At 46.4% G+C, this 27,852-nt stretch overlaps 3 protein-coding genes and 1 long non-coding RNA gene across 4 annotated transcripts in view; 2 read left to right on the forward strand and 2 right to left on the reverse strand.

Moving 5' to 3' along the window:
• The window catches only part of LOC140418011 (uncharacterized), a 104,614-nt gene that overhangs the window by 15,918 nt on the left and 60,844 nt on the right, over window positions 1-27,852 (forward strand). The window lies entirely within an intron of this gene.
• LOC140420319 (uncharacterized) lies at window positions 1,669-15,860 on the reverse strand. The gene is made up of 2 exons (XM_072504340.1): window positions 15,665-15,860; window positions 1,669-6,810 (listed from the first exon to the last, which is right to left on the reverse strand). The coding sequence occupies exon 2, from the start codon at window positions 6,453-6,455 to the stop codon at window positions 5,418-5,420; it is 1,038 nt and encodes a 345-aa protein (XP_072360441.1). The 5' UTR covers window positions 6,456-6,810; window positions 15,665-15,860; the 3' UTR covers window positions 1,669-5,417.
• LOC140420331 (uncharacterized) lies at window positions 16,260-25,523 on the forward strand. The gene is made up of 3 exons (XR_011946297.1): window positions 16,260-16,373; window positions 16,859-17,143; window positions 25,156-25,523. It is a non-coding gene; the product is annotated as an uncharacterized lncRNA (long non-coding RNA).
• On the reverse strand, window positions 18,993-24,265 carry LOC140420316 (uncharacterized). The gene is made up of 2 exons (XM_072504334.1): window positions 24,108-24,265; window positions 18,993-21,639 (listed from the first exon to the last, which is right to left on the reverse strand). Exon 2 carries the CDS (start codon window positions 21,322-21,324, stop codon window positions 19,840-19,842), a length of 1,485 nt encoding a protein of 494 aa, XP_072360435.1. The 5' UTR covers window positions 21,325-21,639; window positions 24,108-24,265; the 3' UTR covers window positions 18,993-19,839.

Consider the following 27,852-nt stretch of genomic DNA (forward strand, 5'->3'; position numbering starts at 1 on the left):
TATGATGTTCATTTACATGAATAGGATGGGAATAGAGGGATATGGACCCCGGACATGGAGAAGATTTTAGTTTAGATGGACAGCATGGTCGGCGCAGGCTTGGAGGGCCGAAGGGCCTGTTCCTGTGCTGTACTTTTCTATGTTCTATGTTCAATTAGGACACAGGAGGGGGTGACTGGGGTAAGTGACGTGACCCCCGGTATTCAGTGCCCGTGTCCAAAGTGAGGAGTCACGGGAACAGAGAAACCAAAGAGAAACCATTTGGGTTCTGAACATTGTAAACATCCTTTTACTCTGCTTGCTATTTATCCTCAAGTAATTTTCTGTTAGTTTTTTTAACCATGTTGTTTCATTAATAAACAATTAACAAGAAAATATTTGATTTGGCTGGATTTTTCGTGATTAGATTGATGTAGTTCAGGGAAAGTGGGTGAGAGGTTGAGAGGCTCTTTAACAGAAAGTGAGTCCCTCTAAGGTGATTGGCAAAGGAACCAGAGGGGGAGAGGAGATTTGATTTTTCTTTTTTTTAAAATAAATTTAGAGTACCCAATTATTTATTTTGCCAATTAAGGGGCAATTTAACATGACCAATCCATCACATCTTTGGGTTGTGGGGGTGAAATCCACGCAGACATGTGCAAACTCCACACGGACAGTGACCCAGGGCCGGGATTCGAACCCGGGTCCTCAGCGCCGCAGTCCCAGTGCTAACCACTGCGCCACATGCTGCCACTATGACACACAAAATGGGGTTCAGGGAGTCAATTATGATTGACTCATTTATTCAGGCTCCTTGAGGGAGTAACACGGGATGTCAATAAAGGGGAACCTGCAGCTGTGGTTTATTTAGGTTTCCAGAAGGTATTTCCCAAGGTGCCACATCAAAGGTCTCTGCACAACATAAGAGCTCATGGTGTAGACTAGAGGGCAACATATCAGCAGGGATAGAGGATTGGTTAGCTCACAGGAAGCAGAGAGTGGATATAAATGGGTCATGTTTGGGTTGGTAGGATGTGACAAGTGGAGTATCACAAGGATCAGTGCTGGGCCCTCAACTATTTACAATCTATATTAATGAGTTGGATGGGGTTAAATTTGCTGATGACACAAAGAGGGATTGGAAATTAATTTGCCAAGTGGACTTCAGGAGAATGCAAAGGACAACAAATAGATGAACTGAGTGAGAACAAATTGACAGATGGAGCATAACCTGGGAAAATGTAAACGTGCCCACTTTGGCAGGAAGGATTAAATAAAACAACATTATTTAAATGGGAGAGAGATTACAGAACTCTGAGGCACAGAGGGATCTGGGTGTCCTGGTACAGGAATCACAAGTTAGTTTGCTGTGTTACGACACCCTGGGCTAGTGCGCGGTCAATTCCAGCCCCACGTGCCCCAGAGTCACAGCACAAGTGAATTAATCAATAATTTTTATGAAAATACCCTGGGCTGGATGCTCCGCCGCCGGGATGCTCCGTTTTGCCGGCAGCCCGGGGGTTTCCCGACAGCGTTGGACTGCTGGCCCACAATGGGAAACCCCATTGATCAGCTGGCGAAACCTGACAGCACACTGAACCAGAAATCTGGCACTGTGGGACGGAGAATCCAGCCCCTTATGTCTTTGGTCCTCGGCTGCCCAACAATCAGTCACCATAGTTGCAAATATAAACACAATTACTGTTTATTTATTACAAGAACAACAATAAAATATGCAGCAAACACAACTGGTTAACTATAAGCCAATTCCTAAATCCCACTTTAACCTGCCCCCAGCCTCTACACACACACATAGACAGACAAACACAGAGGGGTGGAAAGGGATAAAATCATAAGTTAAAGAAATTCTTTTTTTCAGATGATGGTTTTTGGCACTTTTCTTCACAGCAAGCTTGCAGATTAAAGTCTTTAGTTTACAGCCTGTAGTGATCTTCTCTGTAGATTAATTTGCTCAGGTTCTCTGGAGTTTAGAAATGCAGTACTCACACTTTTCTGGAGAGGCACCTCATCTCTGTTCAAACATTTCAGTTTGTGGTTTGTATTCAGGTCTCCATGGTTTCAGGACGACAGCACCCACAGGCTATCTGGGAAGAGAGATAGCACTCACAGCTGCCTTCTGGAGAGAGGTAGTCAGTTCTGCCTCTTGTGCTGCTAGAATCAAACTAAAAGCTTGGGATTGTGAAAAACATCCCAGCGGGATAGGATCCAATCACCGCCTGTTACCTTGGAGCACAGCCTTCTGGGCCAATTCATTGGCCACCAGCCAATCAATCAAACCGAGTCCCAACCCCAATTCCCACACTGGTGCCTAAAGATCTGCAGCTCCTGTTTAAACCAGTACAGACGCCTGGATTCTTCTGCTTGAATTAAAGATACAGGCTGCTTGCCTTAAAGTGACATGTCCATTAAGCATCCATGGACAAAATGTAACGGCAACAATAAAAGAAAGGGGAAATAAGGTTATGAAAAGGAAGGGCCCTTACAGCCGGTACAGCAAGTGATTAGGAAGGTGAATGGAATATTGTTGTTTATTGCAAAGGGAGTGGAATATAAAAGTTGGGGTGTTTTGCTGCAGTTGTACAGGGCCTGGGTGAGACCATGGGCTGGATTCTCCACTGTATATTCTCCATTGCGCCGGCAGCGCACCCACACCTGGGGACTTCCAGACGACGTGGAGCTGGCAACAATGGGAAACCCCATTGGCCATTCCAGGTGGGGGCGCTGCAGGATGGAGAATCCCACTGCTGGCAGGGAAGCGCCACAGGATGGAGAATCCCACCCCATATTTAGAGCACTGTGTACAGTTTGGGTCTCCTTATTTCAGAAATGAGATAATTGCATCATAAGCAGTTCAGAGGAGGTTGACTCCCAGATTCTGGAACGAGGGGGTTATCCTCTGAGGAAAGGTTTGACAGGTTGGGACTGTATCCAGTGCAGTTGAGAAGAATGAGAGATGATCTTATTGAAACACATGAGATCCTGAGTGGAATTGACAGAGAGATTCATTGAATTTACAGCGCAGAAGGAGGCCATTTGGCCCAATCAGGTCTGCACCGGCCCTTGGAAAGAGCACCCTACTCAAGCCCATACCTCACCCTATCCCCGTAACCCCACCTAACCTTTTTTGCACACTAAGGGCAATTTAGCATGGCCCATCCACCTAGCCCGCACATCTTTGGACTTGTGGGAGGAAACCGGAGCACCCGGAGGAAACCTCAGACACGGGGAGAACGTGCAGCCTCCGCATAGACAATGGCCCAAGCCGGGAATCGAACCTGGGAGTCTGGAGCTGTGAAGCAACTGTGCTAACCACTGTGCTACCATGCAGCCCACGGTGCTGAGGATGTTTCCCCTTGTGGCAGAGACTAGAAATCGGGGAGACCCGGTTAAAATCTGACATGTCCGAGCAAGCTACTCAGTTCAAGGGCAATAAATTCTGGTCCAGCAACTCCCGCATTCCATTAAGAATTTACAAAACTCTCTCCACAAATCCTCACTCAATTTCACTCCTTTATTGTCCAGTTCTGGCCCCGCCTGGGGTAACATCTACTCCATATTTTCTTCTTGTGCGGCAAATTCTAGGTTACTGGTACATAAGGACAGATGCTTCAAGCAACAGATCAAGCATGGATGTATAAGATTCTTCAACTCCCCCTTTACCCCCATCCAACTTGTGGACAGTTCTTACTCAGTATTATTTCTCCCAAGCCCTTCATTGTCCCATTATCGCTTTAATTTCACTCCCACTTTGCCCATGTCCAGTGTGTTTAATTCTATTCTGCTTGTTTTAAAGTCAGTTTCACTCTGGAGTGTGTCAATGTCTTGATGATGTCACAATGGTGTCTCAATCCCCTGGCCACATTAACCATTTCATCTCCTGCTGTGTCTCCAGTAGCTGTGTGTGTTTGGGACTCGGTCTTCAGTCCATTTCACCGTGAATTTAGGCTTGTTATTTTTCACATGTAACAAATCACATCTGCACACCCACACCGGTATCCCAAAATCATGTCACATTTTCTTAACTCTCAGATGCTCTGAAGATCAAAGTGACTGTCTGTCTTTCTTATCTGCCCTGTTATGGTGTTGATATTTCATGTCTTGGCCGGGCTTTCAAATGTGGATTTCTTTGAAACAAAATTCATGGGCCAGGATGTAAATATTTCCAGGAGAAAGTGATCAACTTATTCATCCCATATAAACATTCCAGACTTTCACTGGAACACAGGTGGATCCCAGATTGATATAGGTTTGCCTTTCAGTCGTCAAAGGTCAGGCACCCTGTACCATTTGCCAAACTGGACTATTTGACGAACTGCGTGTTTTAATTAACACTCCTCTTTCCTCCAGTTGCTCTACTGTGGGTAAAATCCCTTTGGTTGGGGACGGGTTGATGGGTATTGTTTGGTACACGGTGGAACATTACCAGTGAATGATGCTGGTTCCATCTGTAATTGGCCACAATCATTCTTATCTTTTGCCACATTGGATGGTCATAAAGCTGATCTTTCCTGATGGTTCTGATTGGCCATGTTACTGTCCCATTTTCAAAGCTTAAGGGAGAATTCAATTAGAATAAAATATCCAGACCCAGAATAGCCTGGTCCACTGGGCCTATCCAGACTGAAGATATCAGAGAGAGAGGGAGCGAGAGCGAGATGACTGGTGGTTTAATCTGAGGGTCACCACATCTCAGGCGAGGGGCAATGTTGAGAAGGTGGACCCTTCATGGATAACCTCAGCCAGTACGACAGTTGCACCCCAGCTAATGGAGTCACTCCGCATCATGAACCAGCCAACTGAGCTAACTGACCCCACCCCCCCCCCACCCCCCGTAGATGAATAATAATGCCTTAAAATATTAGCTATTGCCTGTCTCCCACCATACCATTTAATGCAGTTTCCCAGTCTACCTCAGACAACTTGCCCCTCATACCCTGATTGGATGTTCACCCAGATAAATTAAACAAAAACATGGAACCACCAAGGCCCATCTTCATGGTAATGTGGCAGGATTTAGAGGGATCCAAACAGAAATGCAAACTGAATATCTTCTCACTTCCAAACACCCCTTCACTCTGTGATCCTTGTGAAATTTGAACCAAGGTAGTCGCAACAAGGCTCAAAGAGCGTCAGCCCTCTGGAGGCAAAGCCATGGGACTGCCAAGTCGAGCAGAACAAAACCCTCCGACCCTCCCCAGTGACCAACTGACAGAATGAACAAAATGCAGTCCCGGATGTAACCGAGAGCAGAAACAATAACAGCAATAGCCCCTGTAATCACTTTGAACTTGTTGGTGTCTCGGCAGGTACAAGGAAACACCACATTCCCTCCCACATTGAGTGCAGGTGAATGCTCACTCCCCGGGGTGAACTCACTGGTCTGTCTGCAGGCGGGATGGAACACTAATTGCCTTCCCTTACTCAGAGAACGTGATTGCCTTCTCTCCACTATGAACCCGCAGATGTGTCCGCAGGTTGGATGAATCACTGAATCCCTTCCCACACTGGGAGCAGGTGAATGGTCTTTCCCCAGTGTGAATTCGCTGGTGATTCTGTAGGCTGGATAACTGAGTGAATCGATTCCCACACTGAGAGCAGGTGAATGGCCTCTCCCCAGTATGAACTCGCTGGTGTGTCCGCAGGTTGGAGAACTGAGTGAATCCCTTCCCACACTGGGAGCAGATGAAAGGTCTCTCCCCAGAGTGAACTTGCTGGTGACTCTGCAGGTGGGATAACTGAGTGAAACCCTTCCCACACAGAGAGCAGGTGAACGGCCTCTCCCCAGCGTGAACTCGCTGATGTGTCCGCAAGTTGGATGATTTACTGAATCCCTTCACACACTGGGAGCAGATGAACGGTCTCTCCCCAGAGTGAACTCGCTGGTGACTCTGCAGGTTGGATAACTGAGTGAATCCCTTCCTGCACAGAGAGCAGGTGAATGGCCTCTCCCCAGTGTGAACTCGCTGATGTGCCTGCAAATTGGGTAACTGAGTGAATCCTTTCCCACACAGAGAGCAGGTGAACGGCCTCTCCCCAGCGTGAACTCGCTGATGTGTCCGCAAGTTGGATGATTTACTGAATCCCTTCACACACTGGGAGCAGATGAACGGTCTCTCCCCAGAGTGAACTCGCTGGTGACTCTGCAGGTTGGATAACTGAGTGAATCCCTTCCTGCACAGAGAGCAGGTGAATGGCCTCTCCCCAGTGTGAACTCGCTGATGTGCCTGCAAATTGGGTAACTGAGTGAATCCTTTCCCACACTGAGAGCAGGTGAATGGCCACCCCCCAGTGTGAATTTGCTGGTGTGTCTTAAGGCTGGAGAACAGAGTGAATCCCTTCTCACACACAGGGCAGGTGAATGGCCTCTCCCCAGTATGAATTCGTCGATGAGTCTCCAGCTGAGATGGGAATCTGTATCCTTTCCCACAGTCCCCACATTTCCACGGTTTCTCCATGTTTTGGGTCTCCTCGTGTCTCTCCAGGTTGGACAATCAGTTGAAGCCTCGTCCACTCCACACAGAACACGTGTACGGTCTCTCCCCACTGTGAATGGTGTGATGTCTTTTTCAGGCTGTGTAACTGGTTAAAGCTCTTTCCACAGTCAGTGCTCTGGAACACTCTCACTCGGGTGTGTGTGTCTCGGTGCTTTTCCAGTCACACTGATGTTTAACATCTTTTCATGCCGACAGATTGGGTAAACATTTCTCCTTCTAGATTCAAGGGCCGATGATATTCAGGTCCCAAGGTGACTCTGTAAGACCAAGATGTGACAATTGAGATTTCTGTCTGTAATTCCTCCTCTTGCAATATCTGTAAAAGGAGTTTACATAAGTCAACACTCAGTACAGGATAGAAATTCAGAACAGAGAATTCTAGTTTCTATGGAACATTCCTACCTCTCATTCCCCAATACCTGTCTCCAATACCTATTCCCCAGACCTACTCTCCAGGGAGCGGACTCGGAGGGATGGAGTTTCGGAGCTGTGAGGACAAAAACCTTACCTCAGGGATTCACTGCCGAGTCTCCAGGGAGTGGACTCGGAGGGGCAGGGTATCGGAGCAGTGACTGTAGGAAGGATGAGCTGGCTAACCACTGCACCCTGGTACAGGAGGCCATCCAAGAGGGGGGAAGAAGTGGTAGTTGTCGGGGATTCTATAATTACGGGAACTGAGAACATCCTTTGGAAGCAGGACCGAGAGTCCCACATGGTATGTTGCCTGCCCGGTGCCAGGGTGAGGGGCATCTCTAACCGGCTTGAAAGGATATTGGAGAGGGAGGGGAGGATCCAGTTGTTGGGGTCCACGTTGGGACAAACAACATCAGCAAGACTCGGAAAGAGGACCTGTTTGGGGAATATCAGGAACTAGGAACAAAATTAAAGAACAGGTCCTCAAGGCTTATAATCTCTGGATTATTTGCCGAGCCACGTGTAATTTGGTGTAGGAATGAGGAAAATTAGGGAAGTAAAGACGTGGCTAAAGGAGTGGTGCGGGAACGAGGGGTTCCATTTCATGGAGCACTGGCATCAGTATTGGGACAGGAGGGATCTGTACCGTTGGGACGGTCTCCACCTGAACCGATCTGGAACCAGTGTCCACGTGGAAAGGATAAATAGGGAGGTCAGAACGACTTTAAACTAATAAATGGAGGGGGAGGGGAAGGCCTCAGGAGAACTCAATACAGTTCCAAAAACAAGTATCAGGACGGTCTGGACTGGGTACAAAATATACCGGTTATAAAGTTTACAGGAGGGACAGAGAATATGGCAGAGGGGGTGAAGTAGCCTTACTGATTAGAAATACTATCACCTTAATGGTGAAGGAGGATAATGAGGGGGAAGTATCCAGCGGAGACCATGGGCTGGATTCTCCGTCGTCGGGATCCTCTGCTTCACCAGCAGTGCACTCACGCCCGCGGACTTCCCGACGACATGGGGGTGCCCACAATGGGAAACCCCATTGGCCGACGGGATGGAGAATCCCGCCCCATATGGGTGGAACTGAGGAACAAAAAAATCTAAAACTGTAATGGGTGTTGTGTATCGACCCCCTGGTGGCAGTTCTGAGGCGCTAGATTGTATAAAGGCAGAAATTAGGCAAGTGTGTAGCAAAGGCAGAGTAGTATTAATGGGGGATTATAACTGACACAGATTGGGAGAGGCAGACAAGCAACTGTCAGAAAGGGAGTGAATTTCTGGAATGTGTCCGAGATAGTTTCCTGCTGCAATATGTTCCAGATGTAACAAGGCGACAGGCAATATTAGATTTAATTATGAGTAATGAGCCCAATTTAATGAGTAGCCTAACTGTGCATGAACATTTATCAAATAGTGATCACAACATGATTGAATTCAGTGTAGTGTTTTAAAGTGAAAAGCAAGTTACAGACAGTAGAGTTTTAGGCTTGGGTAAGGCTGACGTTAACGGGATGAGACAGAGACTGTCCTCGGTAAACTGGGGAGATCTGTTAATGGGTCAAACAACTGAAGATCAGTGGAGAATGTTTAAAGAAACATTTAACAATATACAGAGCAAGTATATACCCCTGAGAGGAAAAGTTTCCACTTCACAAAAAGAAAACAGCCACAGACAAATAAAGAGATTAGGGACAGCTTAAAACTAAAAGAAAGGGCGCACAAATGTACAAGACATAGTACAGATCCGGGTGAATGGGATAGGTACAAGGACCAGCAAAGGGTCATAAAGCAGCTTGTAAGCGCAACTAAAAGGGATTATGAAAGGAAACTTGCAAGCGACATCAATATCAATGAGAAGAAATGTTTAGTTATGTAACGGGAAAGCGGGTGGTGAAGAGCAATGTAGGCCCAGTAAAAGCTGGAAATGGAGATATTGTCAGTGATAATGGGGGAATGGCAGACACGTTGAACAATTACTTTGCCTCAGTATTTACAGTTGAAAAGGAGGATAACTTGCCAGAAGTCCCCAAAAAATTAATAGTCGATAGAGGACAGGTACTTAATACAATTAACATAACTATACCATCACTAACTAGGAAACTAATGGAACTAAAGAGTGACAAATCCCCAGGACCTGACGGTTTCCATCCGAGGGTGTTAAAGGAAGTCGGGGAGCACATTGTAGATGCCCCAACGATAATCGTCCAGAGTTCCCTAGATTCAGGAGTAGTCCCTCTGGATTGGAGAATTGCACTTTTTGAAGTGCGGATACACCAGCGAGTTCACACTGGGGAGAGGCCATTCACCTGCTCTTAGTGTGGGAAGGGATTCATTTTTTAAGATGGGTGAAAGGGGAAAAACAGGGAATTACAGACCACGAACCGAACACGGCATGGTAGCACAATGGTTAGCACTGTTGCTACACAGCACCAGGGACCCAGGTTCGATTCCCGGCTTAGGTCACTGTCTGTGTGGAGTCTGCACGTTCTCCCTGTGTCTGCGTAGGTTTTATCTTGGTCCTCCCACAAGTCCCAAAAGACGTCCTTATAGGTGAATCGGACAGTCTGTCTTCTCCCTCAGTGTTAATGTAAGCCTACTTGTGACACTAATAAAGATTATTATGAAAATCTATGATGGGGAAACTGCTGCAGTGTATAATTAGGGATGGGGTAACTGAACACTTTTAAAAACTTTGTTCGATCAGGGACAGCTTATTTTACTGAATTTTTTGAGGAGGTGACTAGGGTAGAGGACAGGGGAATGTTTATGGATGTCATTTATACGGACTCCCAGAAGGCATTTGATAAAGTCCCACACAAGAGACTGTTGGCTAAGGTGGAAGCCCTCGGAGTTGAGGGCAAATTATTGACACGGTTAGGAAATTGGTTGAGTGGCAGGAGAGTGCAGGGATATGGGTATTTAATACGGGACAATGAAGAGTATAACACCGAGTTGTAGAGAAAACAAAACTTATTTTATTTAACATTAACTATATACACAGCTCCAGTTGCTGAGTTAGGAGAGATTACTCAAATTTGACCTGTTGCACTTTTCAGGATTAAATTCAATTTGCCACTGTTCTGCCATCTAACCAGCCCGTCCATATTATCCTGTAATCTGAGGCGTTCCTCACCATTTCCCACACCCCCAATTTTTGTGTCATCTGCTAACTTATCAGATCTCCAACATTCACATCCAGATCTTGATGTACGCTCCGAACAACATGGAACCCAACACCGATCGCAGTGGAACACCACTGGACACAGGCTTCCAGTCACAAAGACAATCTTTGACCATCACCCTCTGCCTGCTGCCAGGAAGCCAATTTTGGTATCAATTTGCCCTGGATCCCATCTTGACCAGTCCCCCATGTCAGACCTGGTCACAAACCTTACTGAAGTCGATATGGGCTACATGTGGGCGGCACAGTGGGTAGCACTGTTGCTCCATAGTTCCATGATTCCAGGTTCGATTCCCGACTTGGGTCACTGTCTGTGTGGAGTCTGCACGTTCTCTCCGTGTCTGTGTGGGTTTCTTCCGGGTGCTCTGGGTTCCTCCCACAAGTCCCGAAAGACGTGCTTCTTAGGTGAATTGGACATTCTGAATTCTCCCTCCATGTACATACAGGGGCTGGCTGATCACAGGGCTAAAGAGCTGACTTTTAAAGCAGACCAAGGAAGGCCAGCAGCACGGTTCAATTCCCGTACCAGCCTCCCCGAACAGGCGCCGGATTGTGGCGACCAGGGGCTTTTCACAGTAACTTCATTTGAAGCCTACTTGTGACAATAAGCGATTTTCATTTTCATGTACCCAAACAGGCACCGGAATGCGGCGACTGGGGGATTTTCACAGTAACTTCATTGCAGTGTTAATGTAAGCCTACTTGTGACAAAAGATATTATTATCAACTGCACTCCCCTCAACTACACACCTAGTCACCTCCTCGGAAAATGCAAATGAAATCGAATCCAGAGAATCCTTCTGCACCGACCCTCCGATAGAGCATGCTACCCAGGTCCACTCCCCCTCTCTATCCCCTTTAACCCACCTACCTTTTGGACACTAAGGGGCAATTGTTCATGGCCAATCCACCTATCCTGCACATCGTTGGACTGTGGGAGGAAACTGGAGCACCCGGGGGAAACCCACGCAGACACGGGAAGAACGAGCAAACACCACACAATGTAGACCATAGATCTCTTCCTTTCCAACCCTCCACCGTCTTCCTTCAAACCAACTTTCTCCTTCTCATTTCCTGCTTTCAGAGACTCAAAACTTAAGAATCAGAGAGTTTTACAGCACAGAAAGATGCCCTTCGGCCCATCGTGAAAATGCTGCCTGTTCAGCCACAGCAGGTCAAAGATGAAAAGAGAGTGCAACAGCTTAGCACTTCATGAAGACACATAGCCATTTGATCTGTCCCTCTCTGCCACCAGCTCAGATATGACACTGCACAAACTTAGCAGCCACGATAGAGTTGGGATCAGCTGTGGTGAAACACTGGAACTGGATCCAGGTCAGGGTGAAATATAGTTTGCTTGCCAGTTCATTGGATGGTGAGGTCAGAGATGGGTTCTGCTATGGGTGGACTCAGATGAGGATTTTAAAGGCACGGATGAGGGTGAACATTGAGATGCTGAGTGGATTGGCTGGCTTGACAGACAGTCAGTCCCCTTCACTGTCAAGCAGCATGTAGAGGTCTGACTCCAAGTCTCCAAATTGGCAGAGGACATTGTGCAGAACGTGCCCTGTCCACAGCCTCTGCTCCATCTCCTTGTTCTGGTGCAGAACCAGAGGCACTGCTATTGCTGCTCAGAAACCTGTTACAGCCTTTGTTTGGGTCGGTCTTTATAAGACATAATCTCCCTTTGACAAAGCCATGCTGACTATCCTTGATTAATTCTTGCCTCAGCAACAGAGATTAATTCTGTCCCTCAGAATATTTATTTCCTGACCACTCATAAGAACATAAGAATTAGGAACAGGAGAAGGCCATCTGGCCCCTCGAGCCTGCTCCGCCATTTAATGAGATCACGGCTGATCTTTGTGGACTCAGCTCCACTCTCTGGCCCGTACACCATATCCCCGAATCCCTTTATTCTTTAGAAAGGCACCTATCTTTTTCTTAAAAACGTTTAAAGAAGGAGCTCAACTGCTTCACTGGGCAAGGAATTCCAGAGATTCACAACCCTTTGGGTGAAGAAGTTCCTCCTACACTCCGTCCTAAATCTACCTCCCCTTATTTTGAGGCTATGCCCCCTAGTTCTGCTTTCCCCGACCAGTGGAAACAACCTGCCCGCATCTATCCTATCTATTCCCTTCATAATTTTATATGTCTCAATAAGATCCCCCCGCATCCTTCTAAATTCCAATGAGTACAGTCCCAGTCTACTCAACCTCTCGTCATAATCTTATCCCCTCAACTCTGGGATCAACCTAGTGAATCTCCTCTGCACTCCCTCCAGTGCCAATATGTCCTTTCTCAGGTAAGGAGACCAAAACTAACACAATACTCCAGATGTGGCCTCACCAACACCCTATACAATTGCAGCATAACCTCACTAGTCTTGAACTCCATCCCTCTAGCAATGAAAGACAAAACTCGATTAGCCTTCTTAATCACCTGTTGCACCTGCACACCAACTTTTTGTGACTCGTGCACCAGCACACCCAGGTCCCTCTGCACAGCAGCATGTTTTAACATCTTACCATTTAAATAATAATCCATTCTGCTGTTATCCCTCCCAAAATGGATAGCCTCACACTTGGCAACATTGAATTCGATCTGCCAGACCCTAGCCCATTCACCTAACCTATCCAAATCCTTCTGCAGACTTCAGGTATCCTCTGCACTTTTTGCTTTACCACTCATCTTAGTGTCGTCTGCAAACTTTGACACATTGCACTTGGTCCCCAACTCCAAATCGTCTATGTAAATTGTGAACAACTGCAGGCCCAACACTGATCCTTGAGGGACCCCACTAGTTACAGGTTGCCAACCAGAGAAACACCCATATCCCCACTCTCTGCTTTCTGTTAGTTAACCAATCCTCTACCCATGCTACCACTTTACCCTCAATGCCATGCATCTTTAGTTTATGCAGCAACCTTTTGTGTGGCACCTTGTCAAAAGCTTTCTGGAAATCCAGATATACCACATCTATTGGCTCCCCGTTACCTACTGCACTGGTAACGGCCTCAAAAAATTCTACCAAATTAGTCAGACACGACCTACCCTTTGTGAACCCATGCTGCGTCTGCCCAATGGGACAATTTCCCTCCAGGTGCCCCGCTATTTCCTCCTTAATAATAGATTCTAGCATTTTCCCTCCAACCGAAGTTAGGCTTACCGGCCTATAATTACCCGCTTTCTGCCGACCTCCTTTTTTAAACAGTGGTGTCACGTTTGCTACTTTCCAATCCTCTGGGACCACCCCAGAGTCTAGTGAATTTTGATAAATTATCACTAGTGCGTTTACAATTTCCCTAGCCATCTCTTTTAACACTCTGGGATGCATCCCATCAGGGCCAGGAGACTGGTCTACCTTTAGCCCCATTAGCTTGCCCAATACTGCCTCCTTAGTGATTACAATCATTTCAAGGTCCTCACCTATCATATGCTTATTTCCATCAGTCACTGGCATGTTATTTGTGTCCTCCACTGTGAAGACTGACCCAAAAAACCTGTTCAGCTCCTCAGCCATTTCCCCGTCTCCTATTATTAAATCTCCCTTCTCATCTTCCAAAGGACCAATATTTACCTTAGCCACTCTTTTTTGTCTTATACATTTGTAGAAGCTTTTACTATCTGCTTTTATGTTCTGAGCCAGTTTACTTTCATAGTCTACCTTACTCTTCTTTATGGCTTTTTTAGTAGCTTTCTGTTGTCCCTTAAAAACTTCCCAGTCCACTAGTCTCCCACTAATTTTTGCCACTTTGTATGTTTTTTCCTTCAATTTGATACTCTCCCTCACCTCCTTCGATATCCAAGGTCGATTTTTCCCCTTTCTACCGTCTTTCTTTTTTGTCGGTATGAACCTTTTCTGAACACTGTGAAAGATCGCTCGGAAGGTTCTCCACTGTTCCTCAACTGCTTCACCATGAACTCTTTGCTCCTAGTCTACCTTAGCTAGTTCTTCTCTCATCCCATTGTAATCGCCTTTGTTTAAGCACAAAACACTAGTGTTTGATTTTACCTTGTCATCCTCCAGCTGTATTTCAAATTCCACCATATTGTGGTCGCTCCTTCCAAGAGGATCCTGAACTATGAGATCATTAATCAATCCTGCCTCATTACACAGGACCAGATCTAGGACCGCTTGTTCCCTTGTAGGTTCCATTACATACTGTTCCAGGAAATTATCCCGGGCACATTCTATAAACTCCTCCTCAAGGCTGCCTTTACCAACCTGGTTAAACCAATCGATATGCAGATTAAAATCTCCCAAGATAACCGCTGTACCATTTCTACATGCATCCGTTATTTATTTGCTTATTGCCTGCCCTACCATCCTGTTACTATTTGGTGGCCTATAGACTTCTCCTTTCAGTGACCTTTTCGCCTTACTATTCCTGATTTCCACCAAAATTGATTCAACCTTGCCCTCCATGGCACCAATATCATCCCTTACTATTGCCCGGATGCCATCCTTAAACAACAAAGCTACACCACCGCCCTTACCGTCCATTCTATCCTTTCGTATAGTCTGATACCCTTGGATATTTAACTCCCAGTCGTGACCATCTTTTAACCATGTTTCAGTAATGGCCACTAAATCATAGTCATTCACGATGATTTGCGCCATCAACTCATTTACCTTATTTCGTATACTACGAGCATTCAGGTAAAGTACACTTATGCTGTTTTTTATGTCTTTGTTATGAATCGTAACACCTTGATCAGTAACTTTTCGCAATTTATTTTTCCTCTTACCCTTTCTCCTAATTTTCCTCGTCTTTGAACCCATATCTCTACATAATAACCTGTCACGTAACCTGCTGCCTTGATCTCCATTAACCATTATACTGTCATGATGTGGAGATGCCGGCGTTGGACTGGGGTGAGCACAGTACGAAGTCTTACAACACCAGGTTAAAGTCCAACAGGTTTGTTTCGATGTCACTAGCTTTCGGAGCGCTGCTCCTTCCTCAGGTGAATGAAGACCTCTTCATTCACCTGAGGAAGGAGCAGCACTCCGAAAGCTAGTGATATCGAAACAAACCTGTTGGACTTTAACCTGGTGTTGTAAGACTCCATTATACTGTCCATAGCTTTACCCTTCCCTTCCCCCCAACTTGCTAGTTTAAAGTCCTTGTGACCAACCTATTTATCCTATTCGCTAGAACACTGGTCCCAGAATGGTTCAGGTGAAGACCGTCCCAACGGTACAGGTCCCTCCTGCCCCAGTACTGATGCCAATGCCCCATGAAATGGAATCCCTCTTTCCCGCACCACTCCTTTAGCCACGTGTTAACACTCACGTTAAACTCACTGGTCTGTAATCTCCTGGATTTTCCCTACTCTTCTTGAATAATGGAACCACATTATCTGTCCTCCAGTCCTCTGGCACCGCTCCTGTGACCAGAGATTTGAAAATTATTCTCAGAGCCTCTGCAATCTCCTCTCTTGCGGCCCACAGCAGCCTGGGAAACATCTCATCTGGGCCTGAGGATTTAAACAAGTCACCATGTGAAGGTGAGAATGAGAACATAAATGTAATGGGGAGAAAAGAAAGTGTTTTACTTACAGGGTTTAGAGGAGGTTTCAGTCTGTGTGAAGCGAGAGGAGCAGCAGGTTTGCTGGGCAGACAGTGAAGGAAACTCCGTGCAGCCAGTGACACAGGCCCCAAATTCTGATTGGATGGAGGATCAGCGCCAATCCAATCCTCCACAAGTTCCTATTGGCCAATGTCACTCATGGAGACAATGAGGGGGCGGACAGGGATTTGACCTCCTTACGCTGAGCTGTTGTCCAATCCGCAATATTTTGTTTCTGTGACCAGGGATGTTGCTCCCAATGGGAGACTGTGTGCTGGGAACGCCCATCTGAGTCATTGTGACGTCCCACGGAGCCCTGCCTGAATCACTGCTCCGCGGAGACGTTTCCGGGTTCCAGTGCGCAGGCCCGGCGGGCGCAGACGAGCCCCGCCCCCAGTCGTTGTTTCCCCACCCCCTGCACATCAGCAGACAAGGTTTCCAGGCAACCGGCTGACGCTTCCGGCCAGAGCGAGAAGCCGCTCGGTGTTCTCCATCTCCACCTGCGCATGTCCAAGGGAGACAGGGAACTGCGCAGCGCAGAGGAGAGCCCACCCTCTGACCTTCCTGCTCAGGTGTTCGCCAATGAGAAACTGGGAGGACCGGAAAGACTCTGGTCCTTAAGCCAATCAGAGCGCGGGTTTTGTGTGAATGACAATTGAGCTTCACACGGACTGAAACTGCCTGCTGTCTCCAACATCTGTGAGTAAAACACTTTCTTTTCTCCCCCTTTCCATTTCTTTTCTCCCCCTTTCCATTTCTTTTCTCATTCTCACCTTCAATTGGTCACTTGCAACAACTGAAGGGAAAGGAAGTGAATCCAGGGAGGGTGCAGACTCTGCAAAGCTTGGCCCAGGTCTCTCTCTCTCTCTCTTAAAGACATTGACATCCTTTGCTCCCTCAGCTTCACACATTTATTTGTCTGGCTAAAAGGATGGTCTCTTTCCTCACGTTCACAATTAAAGGGCTGGTTTCCCAGAGATGGCTGACCATTAAGGGAACAGCAAATTAATATCAGATCAAGAAATGTCCAGTGTTGTTATATGGTACAGATTAGATACATTATTTATGGTTGTGTAAAGTACATTGATTATTATTTCTAGTTTTGTAATCTGTAGCTACGTTATATAATTCCAGTCATCTCTTCCCTCAGAGTGTTGTTAATCTCTGGAATTATTTTCCCACAGGAACCAGTGGAGTCTGGGTTCATTGAATATATTCAAGGAAATTGGACAGAAATATTTTTTGGAATTTAAAGTGCCCAGTCTTTTTTTTTTTCAATTGAGGGCCTCTCTCTCTTGGACATGTGCAGTTCCGGTCATCCGCTCGCCCGTGCGGTGGATAGAGCAGTTTCTTCAGCACGGGGGAATTGTGGGAGCTGCGGCCACCATTACTTCTCCAGAGCCCAGTCTCCAACCTCCTGGGACTGGGATGAAAAGTGAAGGGGTGGACATTGACCCCAACATGACAAGGTACATGTGGCTAGTAATTGGTTTTGATTGTGACACCTCCCCCCCACCCCCCTCACCAAAACATCTTTTTTTAAATTTAAAGTACCCAAATAATGTTTTTTCCAATTAAGGGCCAATTTAGTATGGCCAATCCACTTACCCTGCACATCTTTGGGTTGTGGAAATAAGACCCACGCAGACACGGGGATTTTGTGTAAACTCCACACAGATCGAACCTGGGTCCTCGGCGCTGTGAAACTAGATAGATTTCTGATTGATGAGAGAGTTGAGGGTCACGGGGAACAGGTAGGAAAATGGACTGAAAAGTTAAGATGAGGAGTGAATTCTTCACTTGAGGATGTGGTGAAGCTTTGGAATTCTCTACTCCAGAGGACTGTGGAGCCTCAGTCATCAAATATTTTCCAGATTGAGATTGATAGGTTGAGAGATGTTGAAGTCACCAAGGGATATGGGGGATAATGTGGGGAAATGGTGCTGAGCTAAATCGGCGATTGGGCTCAATACAGGGTTGAGCCAAAGTTCAGTGGGTCAAATGGCCGACTGCAGCTCATATTTGTTATGGTCGCTGTGTCCAGGACAGGAAACCGTGAACATGAATCTGTCAATCAGCCTGAATCAGTACCTTCAGGAGAATTGGGTGAATATTAGATACAGCCGAGTGAGAATGGAGGGAGAGTGTGTGGGATGCAGATTTACGGCATGTGGGGAATGAGTGGAAAGAATGTTCCATAGGAACCAGAATTGTCTGTTCTGAGTTTCTATCCTGTACAGACAGTGATAACTTTTGTAAATTGTTTTTACAGGATATTAGGAGAGGAGTAATTACAGACAGAAATCTCAAACATCACCTCTTGATCTGACAGTCACTTGATCCCTTGGAGAACACCCACCCGAGTGAGAATGTTCCAGTGCACTGACTATGGAAAGAGCTTTAATCAGTTACACAGCCTGAAAAAACACCGCACTATTCACAGCGGCGGGGGAAGACTGTACAAATGTTCTCTGTGTGGGTAAGGCTTCAATTGTCTGACCTAGGGAGACACAAGGAGACCCAAAACATGGAGAAACAGTGGAAATGCTGGGACTGTGGGAATGGATTCAAAGCACCATCTGCACTGGAAGCTCATTGGCGCATTCACACTGGGAGGCACCATTCAGCTGCTCTGTGTGGGAAAGGATTCAGTCAGTCATTTACCCTGCAAACACACCAGAGGGTTCACACTGGGGAGAGGCCATTGAACTTTTCACAGTGTGCGAAGGGATTCACTCAATTATCCAGCCTGCAGAGGCACAAGTGGGTTCACACTGGGGAGAGGCCGTTCATCTGCTCTCAGTGTGGGAAGGGATTCTGTGAATCATCCACACTGCGGTGACACCAGGGAGTTCACACTGGGGAGAAGACATTCAGCTGCTCTGAGTGTGGGAAGGGATTCAATCAATTATCTACCTTGACGTCCCACCGGCGAGTTCTCACTGGGGAGAGACCGTTCACCTGCTCTCAGTGTGGGAAGGGATTCACTCAATCATCCAGCCTGAAGTCACACCAATGAGTTCACACTGAGGAGAAGTCATTCACCTGCTCTCAGTGTGGGAACGGATTCAGTGTTTCCTCATACCTGCTGAGACACCAACAAGTTCACAATTGATTCCAGGGGTTGGATTCTGCTGTTATTGTTTCTGCTTCAATTACATCCAGGACTGCATTTTGTTCATTCTGACACTTGGTGAAGAGGGAGGGTTGGAGGGTTTCTTTCTGCTGGACTTGGCAGTCTCATGACTTTGCCTCCAGTGGGCTTCAGTAACAAGAAAAATTAAAGATTCCATTAGGTCAAAGGAAGAGGCTCATTGATAGATTACAGATTTATTGCTTTATTGGTACCTTTAAGAATTGGTGCAGTAAAATTCTTAAATTCAGTTTCTAGAATTGAATAAATTAGGAAGCCTCAGCTGAGAATTTGAAACCAATAAGGGGTTAGACCATTGATAAGAATTTCTTTAAGAATAAAGTTTCATGACTAAAGTTTGTTCTGTTTTCATGCTTTAAGAAATTCTGAACCATCTATTCATTTCCTAATATTTTTTAATGTTTTTGTTTAACTCTCTTTATTATGTTTTGATGTTTTATTTGATGTGCCTTCTTCACTTCCGCCTGGGGTGGGATGTAAACCGCCGTGATGATGGTAGAAGTGAACTCCATGGAAGGTAGTTTGGATGGCACTTCACAGTCGGGTATTCCAGGTCCGGGGAGCAGTAGTTCGCCAGGATCGCCACATCCTAGCAGCAGGAGGAGTTGATGAGAAGACAAATCTCTCCACCCATTCCAGGTTCAGTCCTGGATGTGATTAACAGCAGGAATAACAGCAGAATCTAACCATCATCACTTGTGAACCCTTTGGTGTCTCAGCATGTTGGACGACTGAGTGAATCCCTCCCCACAGTGAGAGGTGAATGGCTTCTTTCCAGTGTGAACTCACTGGTGTCTCCGCAATGTGGATGATGTTTGAAACCTCTTTGTGCAGGGAGAGCAGCTGAACGGTCTCTCCTCAGTGTGAATGCGCTGGTCTGACATCAGTACCCGAGAGCTTTTAAACCCACTCCCATAGTCAGAGCATTTAAAGGGTCTCTCATTGGTGTGAGTGACATTGTGGTTCAGCAAGTGATGACCGAGTGAATCTTTTCCCAGTCGGAGAGGTGAACTATCTCTCCCCGGTGTGGCCTCGCTCGTGTTTCATCAGGTTGGATGAGGTTCTAAAGCTCTTTGTGCAGTGAGAGCAGCTGAACGGTCTCTCCTCAGAGTGAACGCGCTGGTGGGACATCAGTCGCTGTGAGCTTTTGAAACCCCTCCAGCAGTCAGAGCATTTAAAGGGCCTGCTCTTGGTGTGAGTGACATGGTGTTTCAGCAGGCTGGATAATTGAGTGAAACCCATATCACACACAGTGCAGATGAATGGCCTCTCCCCGGTGTGAACTCGTTCGTGTCTCCGCAGGTTGCCAATGTCAGTGAATCCCTTTTCACACTGAGAGCAGGTGAAAGGCCTCTCGCCAGTGTGAACTCGTTCGTGTCTCCGAAGGATGCCAATGTCAATGAATCCCTTTTCACACTGAGAGCAGGTGAACGGTCTCTCTCCAGTGTGAACTCGTTCGTGTCTCCGAAGGATGCCAATGTCAGTGAATCCCTTTTCACACTGAGAGCAGGTGAAAGGCCTCTCTCCAGTGTGAACCCGTTCGTGTCTCCGCAGGCTGCCAATGTCAGTGAATCCCTTTTCACACTGAGAGCAGGTGAAAGGTCTCTCTCCAGTGTGAATGCGTTCGTGTCTCCGCAGGCTGCCACTATCAGTGAATCCCTTTTCACACTGAGAGCAGGTGAAAGGCCTCTCTCCAGTGTGAACTCGTTCATGTCTCCGCAGGTTGCTAATGTCAGTGAATCCCTTTTCACACTGAGAGCAGGTGAAAGGCCTCTCTCCAGCGTGAACACTCTGGTGGCTCTGCAGTCTGGATAACCGAGTGAATCCCTTCCCACAGTCAGAGCAGGTGAACGGCCTCTCCCCAGTGTGAACTCGTTCGTGTCTCCGCAGGCTGCCAATGTCAGTGAATCCCTTTTCACACTGAGAGCAGGTGAAAGGTCTCTCTCCAGTGTGAATGCGTTCGTGTCTCCACAGGCTGCCACTATCAGTGAATCCCTTTTCACACTGAGAGCAGGTGAAAGGCCTCTCTCCAGTGTGAACTCGTTCATGTCTCCGCAGGTTGCTAATGTCAGTGAATCCCTTTTCACACTGAGAGCAGGTGAAAGGCCTCTCTCCAGTGTGAACACTCTGGTGGCTCTGCAGTCTGGATAACTGAGTGAATCCCTTCCCACAGTCAGAGCAGGTGAACGGCCTCTCCCCAGTGTGAACTCGTTCGTGTCTCCGCAGGTTGCCAATCTGAGTGAATCTCTTTTCACACTGAGAGCAGGTGAAAGACCTTTCTCCAGTGTGAACTCTCTGGTGGCTCTGCAGTCTGGATAACTGAGTGAATCCCTTCCCACAGTCAGAGCAGGTGAACGGCTTCTCTCCAGTGTGACTGCATTGATGCCTTTCCAGCCCATACGGGCCTTTGAATCCCTTCCCACAATCCTCACATTTCCATGGTCTCTCCATGGTCCGGGTGATCTCACCGCGTTGGACGATCAGTTGAAGCCTCATCCACACACAGAACACCTATACAGTCTCTCCCTGATGTGAACGGTGTAGTATTTTTTCAGGCTGTGTCATTGGTTAAAGCTCTTTCCACAGTCAGTGCTCTGTAATAGTCTCACACGGGTGTGTGTGTGTGTCTCAGTGCTTTTCCAGACACACTGATGTTTAAAATATCTTGAAGCAGACAGAATAGACAAACATTTCTCCTTCTAGATTCAAAGGCCGATGATCTTCAGTTCCCAAGAATTGAGTGACTCAGTCAGTTCTTGACATGATATTTAGTTTGAGATATCGGCCTGAAACTCCTCTCGTTCTAACTTCCTGCAAACAGAAATAGTAATCGTTGTCAGTGCAGGATAGAAATTCAGAACAGACAATTCTAGATAATATCGAACATTCTTTCCTCTCTCTTTCCCTGAAATGCTCTAAATTTCAATCCCACACACTCTCCCTCCATTCTCACTCTGCTGTATCTAATATTCACCCTCCCAATTCTCCTGAAGGCGCTGATTCAGGCTGATTCACAGATCCGAGCTTCCTGTCCTGGACACAGAGACCTGAAAATCTTCATGCAGGCTGTCAGACAGATATATGTCTATATTACTGGATGAAAAATGTGTGTAATAAACAGACTGTATTCACTTACTTTCCCTCCCAATTTTCCTGAAGGTGCTGATCAACAAATCTAAACTCACTAAAACCTGCACAAGAGTAGAGAATCTCCATACAATTACATTTACTGATTAGAGATAGGGAAATTCTGAGGAAGAATTTTATTTAGTCATGGAGTGGTCATGACAGGGAACTCACTGCCCACAAGGGTTGTGGAAGTCCAGTTGATCAATAATTTAAAATAAAATAGGATGGTCACTTGAAGAAAATAAACTTGCAGGGGAACAGGGATATCGAGGGGGAATGGGACTGACTGGATTGCTGTACAGAGAGTCAGCATTGACTTGAGTTCCCAAATGGATTCTGTCAGTGCTGCAATGACTGTATGACTGGAAATATATAATGTAGGTACAGTACTATATTACAAAAATAGAAATAATAATACATGTATTTTATTACAGAACCAATAATATATATAATACATACCACATAACAACACTAGACATATCTCTGATAGTAAATTTTTAAAAATTAATTTACAGGATGTGGACAATGCTGGTCAGGCCAGCATTTATTGCCCATCCCCAGTTGCCCTTCCGAAGTAGTGGTGAGCTGCCTTCTTGAACTGCTGCAGTCCTTGAGGTGTTGGTACATCCCGTGCTGTTTTTTTTAAATTTGTTTTTTATAAATTTAAAGTACCCAATTCATTTTTTCCAATTGAGGGGCAATTTAGTGAGGCCAATCCACCTACCCTGCACATCTTTGGGTTGTGGGGGTGAAACCCATGCAAACACGGGGAGAGTGTGCAAACTACAGACGGACAGTGACCCAGAGCCTGGATCGAACCTGGGACCTCGGCGCCGTGAGGCAGCAGCGCTAACCACTGCTCCACCATGCTGCCCTACATCCCCTGTGTTGTTAAGGAGGGAGTTCCAAGATGTTGCCCCAGGGACAGTGAAGGAATGGCAATATATTTCCAAGTAAGGGTGGTGTGTTCCTTGGAAGTGAACCTCCAGGTGGTGAGGTTCCCAGGTATCTGCTGCTCTTGTCCTTCTAGATGGTAGTGGTTGTGGATTTGGAAGGTGCTGTCTGAGGAACCTTTAGGAGTTACCGCAGTGTATCTTGGAAATGGTATACACGGCTGCTAATATTTGTCGGTGGTGGAAGGTTTGAATGTGGAAGGTTTGATGTTGGTTGTGGCGGGTTTCAGCGATGGGAATGCCACTGAATGTCAAGGGGTGGTGGTTAGATCCTCTCTTGTCGGAAATGGTCATTGCCTTGCACTTGTGCAGCACGAATGTAACTTGCCACTTATCTGCCCAAGTCTGGATATTGTCCAGGTCTTACTAAATTTGGACATGGACTGCTTCATTATCTGAGGAGTTGAGAATGGTGCTAAACATTGTGCAGTCATCCGCAAACATCACCACTTCTCATCTTATGATGGGAGATAATTAATGAAGCAGCTGAAGATGGTTGGGCCTAGGATACTGCCCTGAGGAACTCCTGCAGTGATGTCCTGGAGCTGAGATGATTGACCTCCAATCACCGCAACCATCTTCCTTTGTGCCAGGTATGACTCCAACCAGTGGAGAGTTATCCCCTGAATCCCATTGACTCCAGTTTAGCTGGGGCTCCTTGATGCTATACTCAGTCAAATGCTGCCTTCATGACAAGGGTAGTCACTCTCACCTCACTTCTGGCATTCAGCTCTTACGTCCAAGTTTGAACCAAGGCTGTAATGAGGTCAGGAGCTGAGTGACCCTGGCAGAACCCAAACTGAGCGTCCAGGAGCAGGTTATTGTAGAATAAGTGCCACTTAATAGGACATTTGATGACTCCTTCCATCACTATGCTGATGATGGAGAGTATTCCGACAGGGAAGTAATTGGCTGGGTTGGATTTGGCCTGTTTACTGGCCCCTTTAATGTCAGCCATCTCCTGGAGAAACCAGCCCTTTAATTGTGAACATTGGGAAAGAGACCATCCTTTTAGCCAGACAAATAAATGTGTCAAGCTGAGGGAGGAAAGGATGTCAATGTCTTTAAGAGTGAGAGAGAGAGACCTGGGCCAACCTTTCCAGAGTCTGTACCCTCCCTGGATTCACTTCCTTTCCATTCAGTTGCTGCAAGTTACCAATTGACGGTCAGAATGAGAAAAGAAAGTGTTTTACTCACAGATGTTGGTGACAGGAGTCTGTGTGAAGCTCCAGCTCATTCAGGGTTGGAGGAACAACAGCTTTGTTCGGCAAAAACCTCCATGTCCGGCTTCCGCATTGAGACAATGGGAGAGCTCTGATTGGTGGAGAGGCAGAATCTTTCCGGTCCTCCAGGTCTTCCCATTGGTCAACACCTGAGCGGGCAGGTCAGCGGAAGTAAGCATCCCTGCGCATGCGCCGCGTCCCCTCTCCCTGAGACATGCGCAGTACCGGGTCAGGGGAGGGGAAATCACCGACGGCCGGAACTGTCAGCCGGTTCCCTGGAAACCGTCTCGAGAATGTGTTGGGGGAAGAGGGAACAGAGGATGGGGGCGGGGGATCGCGTGTGCGCGCGCTGGCGTGTGCGCGCTCATGCAATGACGTCACCGCGGAGTGGATTGATTCCTATTGGCTGATTTAGAGGATGAGCCCCTTTGTGATGTCACACTGTTGAGGTTGATCAATGGTTTTCAGACTAAAAGTTCCTCCTCTGGGCAACATCACCCCCACAACCCAAAGATGTGCGGAGTAGGTGGATTGGTCACACTAAATTACCCCTTAATTGAAAAAAAAATAATTGGGTACTCTAAATGTATTTATTTTTTTTTAATTAAAACTTTTGAATTTGCTACCGCTTACCGTAAGACTATGTATGACCTCTCGTTCTGGAATGCCCCACAAGAGGCAGCAGCCGCTCCAAGTCTACTTTATCTTTCCATTTCTTTCCTCATTCTGAGGGGACAGTGGTGACTTGCAGCAGCTGAAGAGAAAGGAAGTGAATCCAGTCTGTATGTTGCACACATTTTGAGTTCAGTAACATAGACATATTTCTGTCTGGCAGCCTGCATGGAGATTTTCAGGCCTCTCCAAAACGGGAAGCAGGGATCTGTCAGTCAGCCTGAATCAGCACCTTTAGAGAATTAGGAGGATGAATATTACATACAGCAGACTGAGAATGGAGGGAGAGTGTGTTGGATGGAAACTAGAATTGCCTGATCTCAATTTCCATTTGTAAATTCCTTTTACAGGATATTAGATGAAGATTTGCAGAAAAAAACCTAACGCCACTTCAGGATTTGGAAGAGTCACTTGGTTTATCAGGACCTGAATATCATCAGGAGAACCATCACTGCAAAATACACTTCTGGGGTTAAGGATTGCCAATCAGGCAAAGGAACAGAATGGAAGTAAACACAGGAACGAAGAATCACATTGGGCTGGTTCCAGGAGAATTGAGTGACAACTTCAGCGACAAAACCATGGAGTGTGATTTTTGATTGTCTTAAAAGTAAAAGGGCAACATTCTATTTGTAGTTTAAGGGATACGCTCCCTATAAAAATAGTGTTTAGGCATTGTTGCTTCTAGTTTGTTGCAGTAAAAGTCATAAAACCTGAAGTTTTTGTCTTATGACTCATTATTTGTTCACTGGGTTTAGAATTTATCTTTCAAAATTCCTGATCTTTTCAACCATCTTACACAGTTGGTCTTGAGTCACAAGTTTCAACTTCCCATTTAAGCCTCAGGCAACTTGCTGTCTCTCTGTTGCTCATGTCAATGACAGCCCAGTAACAGAGCTGAAGGCTGGAGATGCTGTGACCGCTTGTCGGAGCTGGAATCAGTAGAAAGAAGAACCATAGTTTCTGGTTGAACTTTGTGTTAGCTGTCCGACCATGATACAATAGCTAACCAGGTAATATGTTGTGATGAGTGTTTAGAAACAGACCCTGGGTAGACAAGTTCATTGAAGCTGTGGACTTGTCAGCGAAACTAGGCGTCCAACAGCCACAGAGACCTCTAATATTGGACACTGGGTTTAATCCTGTTCTGTATTAAACAGACATATTTGATACTGGGTGATTGTGATATAGTTAATCTGACCCTTTATTCATTCAATTCCAAAAGTGAATAACATTGATTCAAGTACAGTGACTACCTTGCCAATCTGTCAATAAAGTGATGTCAGTTAATGCAGATCTGTGTCTGAACTGAATTCCATTACTTATTCATGTTACTGACTCGACTGTCTCTCTCTTCTCTCCCCTCTCTCTCTCCTGCCTCTCAGTCTCTGGTGCTCCTCTCTCTCTCTGGTGTCTCTCACTCCCTCTGCTTCCTCTCTCTCCCTCTGTCTCTCTCAGCTGCCACTCACTCTCTTCGGTGCTTAGGAAGGCAGGTGGGATAGTTTCCTTTGGTAGCCGAGGGCTGAGATTATAAGAACAGGGAGAATGTGCTGGAACTGCATCAACCACCAGTTAGACCACAGCCATATTACAGGAAGAATGTGATCACACGAGAGAGACTGCAGAGGAGATTTATTTATTTATTTATTTAAATTTAGAGTACCCAATTACTTTTTTCCAATTAAGGGGTAATTTATTGTGGCCAATCAACCTACCCTGCACAACCTTGTGTTGTGGGGGCGAAACCCACGTAAACACGGGAAGAATGTGCAAACTCCACACGGACAGTGACCCAGAGTCGAGATCGAACCTGGGGACCTCATGCTGCCAGTTGCAGAGGAGATTTATGATGATGTTACCAGGGATGGAGAATTTTAACTTTGAGGAAATATTGGATGTCCCCAGTGTGAATTCGCCGGTGTATAGTGAGTTGCTCCGATCGCATGAATCTCGTCCCACAGTGAGAGCACCTGAATGGTCTCTCATCAGTGTGAACAAGCTGATGGGATATCAGTTCCCTGGACGTTTTATAGAATTTCCCACAGTTTAGACATTTGAAAGGTCTGTCTTTAATAATAATCATCTCTGTTGTCTCAAGTAAGCTCACATTAACATTGCAATGAAGTGAAAAGCCCCGAGTCGCCACATTCTGCCGTCTGTTCGGGTACACGGAGGGAGAATTCAGAATGTCCAAATTACCCAACAGCTCGTTAGATAGACTCGGTCAGTTCTCACTGGAACAACAGAGGTTGAGAGGCGAGCTGATAGAGGTTTACAAGATTATGAGTGGTATGGACAGAGTGGATAGTCAGGTGCTCTTTCCTAGGGTAGGAGAGTCAAGTACTCGGGGACATGGGTTTAAAGTGTGCGGGGGAAAGTTCAGAACAGATGTGCAAAGCAGGTTTTTTACACGGTGGGAAATATATGGAACATGCTGCCTGGGGAGGTGGTGGGAGCAGGTATGGTAGCGGCATTTAAGGGACATCTAGATAAATATATGAATAGGGTGGGAGTGGAAGGATATGGACTTCAGAAGTGCAGATGGTTTTAGTTTAGGCAGTTATCATGGTCGGCGTAGGCTTGGAGGACCGAAGGGTCTGTTCCTGTGCTGCATTCTATGTTCTTTTTAAATTTAGAGTACCCAATTCATCTTTTCCAATTAAGGGGCAATTTAGCATGTTCAATCCAACTACCCTGCACATCTTTTGCGTTGTGGGGGTGACATCCATGCAAACACGGGGCGAATGTGCAAACTCCACACGGACAGTGACCCAGAGCTGGGATTGAACCTGGGACCTCGGTGCCGTGAGACTGCAGTGCTACCACTGCGCCACCGTGCTGCTCTTGTATTGTTCTATGTTCACCTCTTTCGGGACTCATGGGAGGAAACCGGAGCACCCGGAGGAATCCCACGCAGACACGGGGAGAACATGCAGACTCCGCACAGACAGTGACCCAAGTCGGGAATCGAACCTGGGACCCTGGCGCTATGAAGCAACAGTGCTAACCACTGTGCTACTGTACCACCCCAATATGATCCCACTAGT

Source organism: Scyliorhinus torazame, chromosome 5, assembly GCF_047496885.1.
Source record: "Scyliorhinus torazame isolate Kashiwa2021f chromosome 5, sScyTor2.1, whole genome shotgun sequence".
Lineage (NCBI taxonomy): Eukaryota > Metazoa > Chordata > Chondrichthyes > Carcharhiniformes > Scyliorhinidae > Scyliorhinus > Scyliorhinus torazame.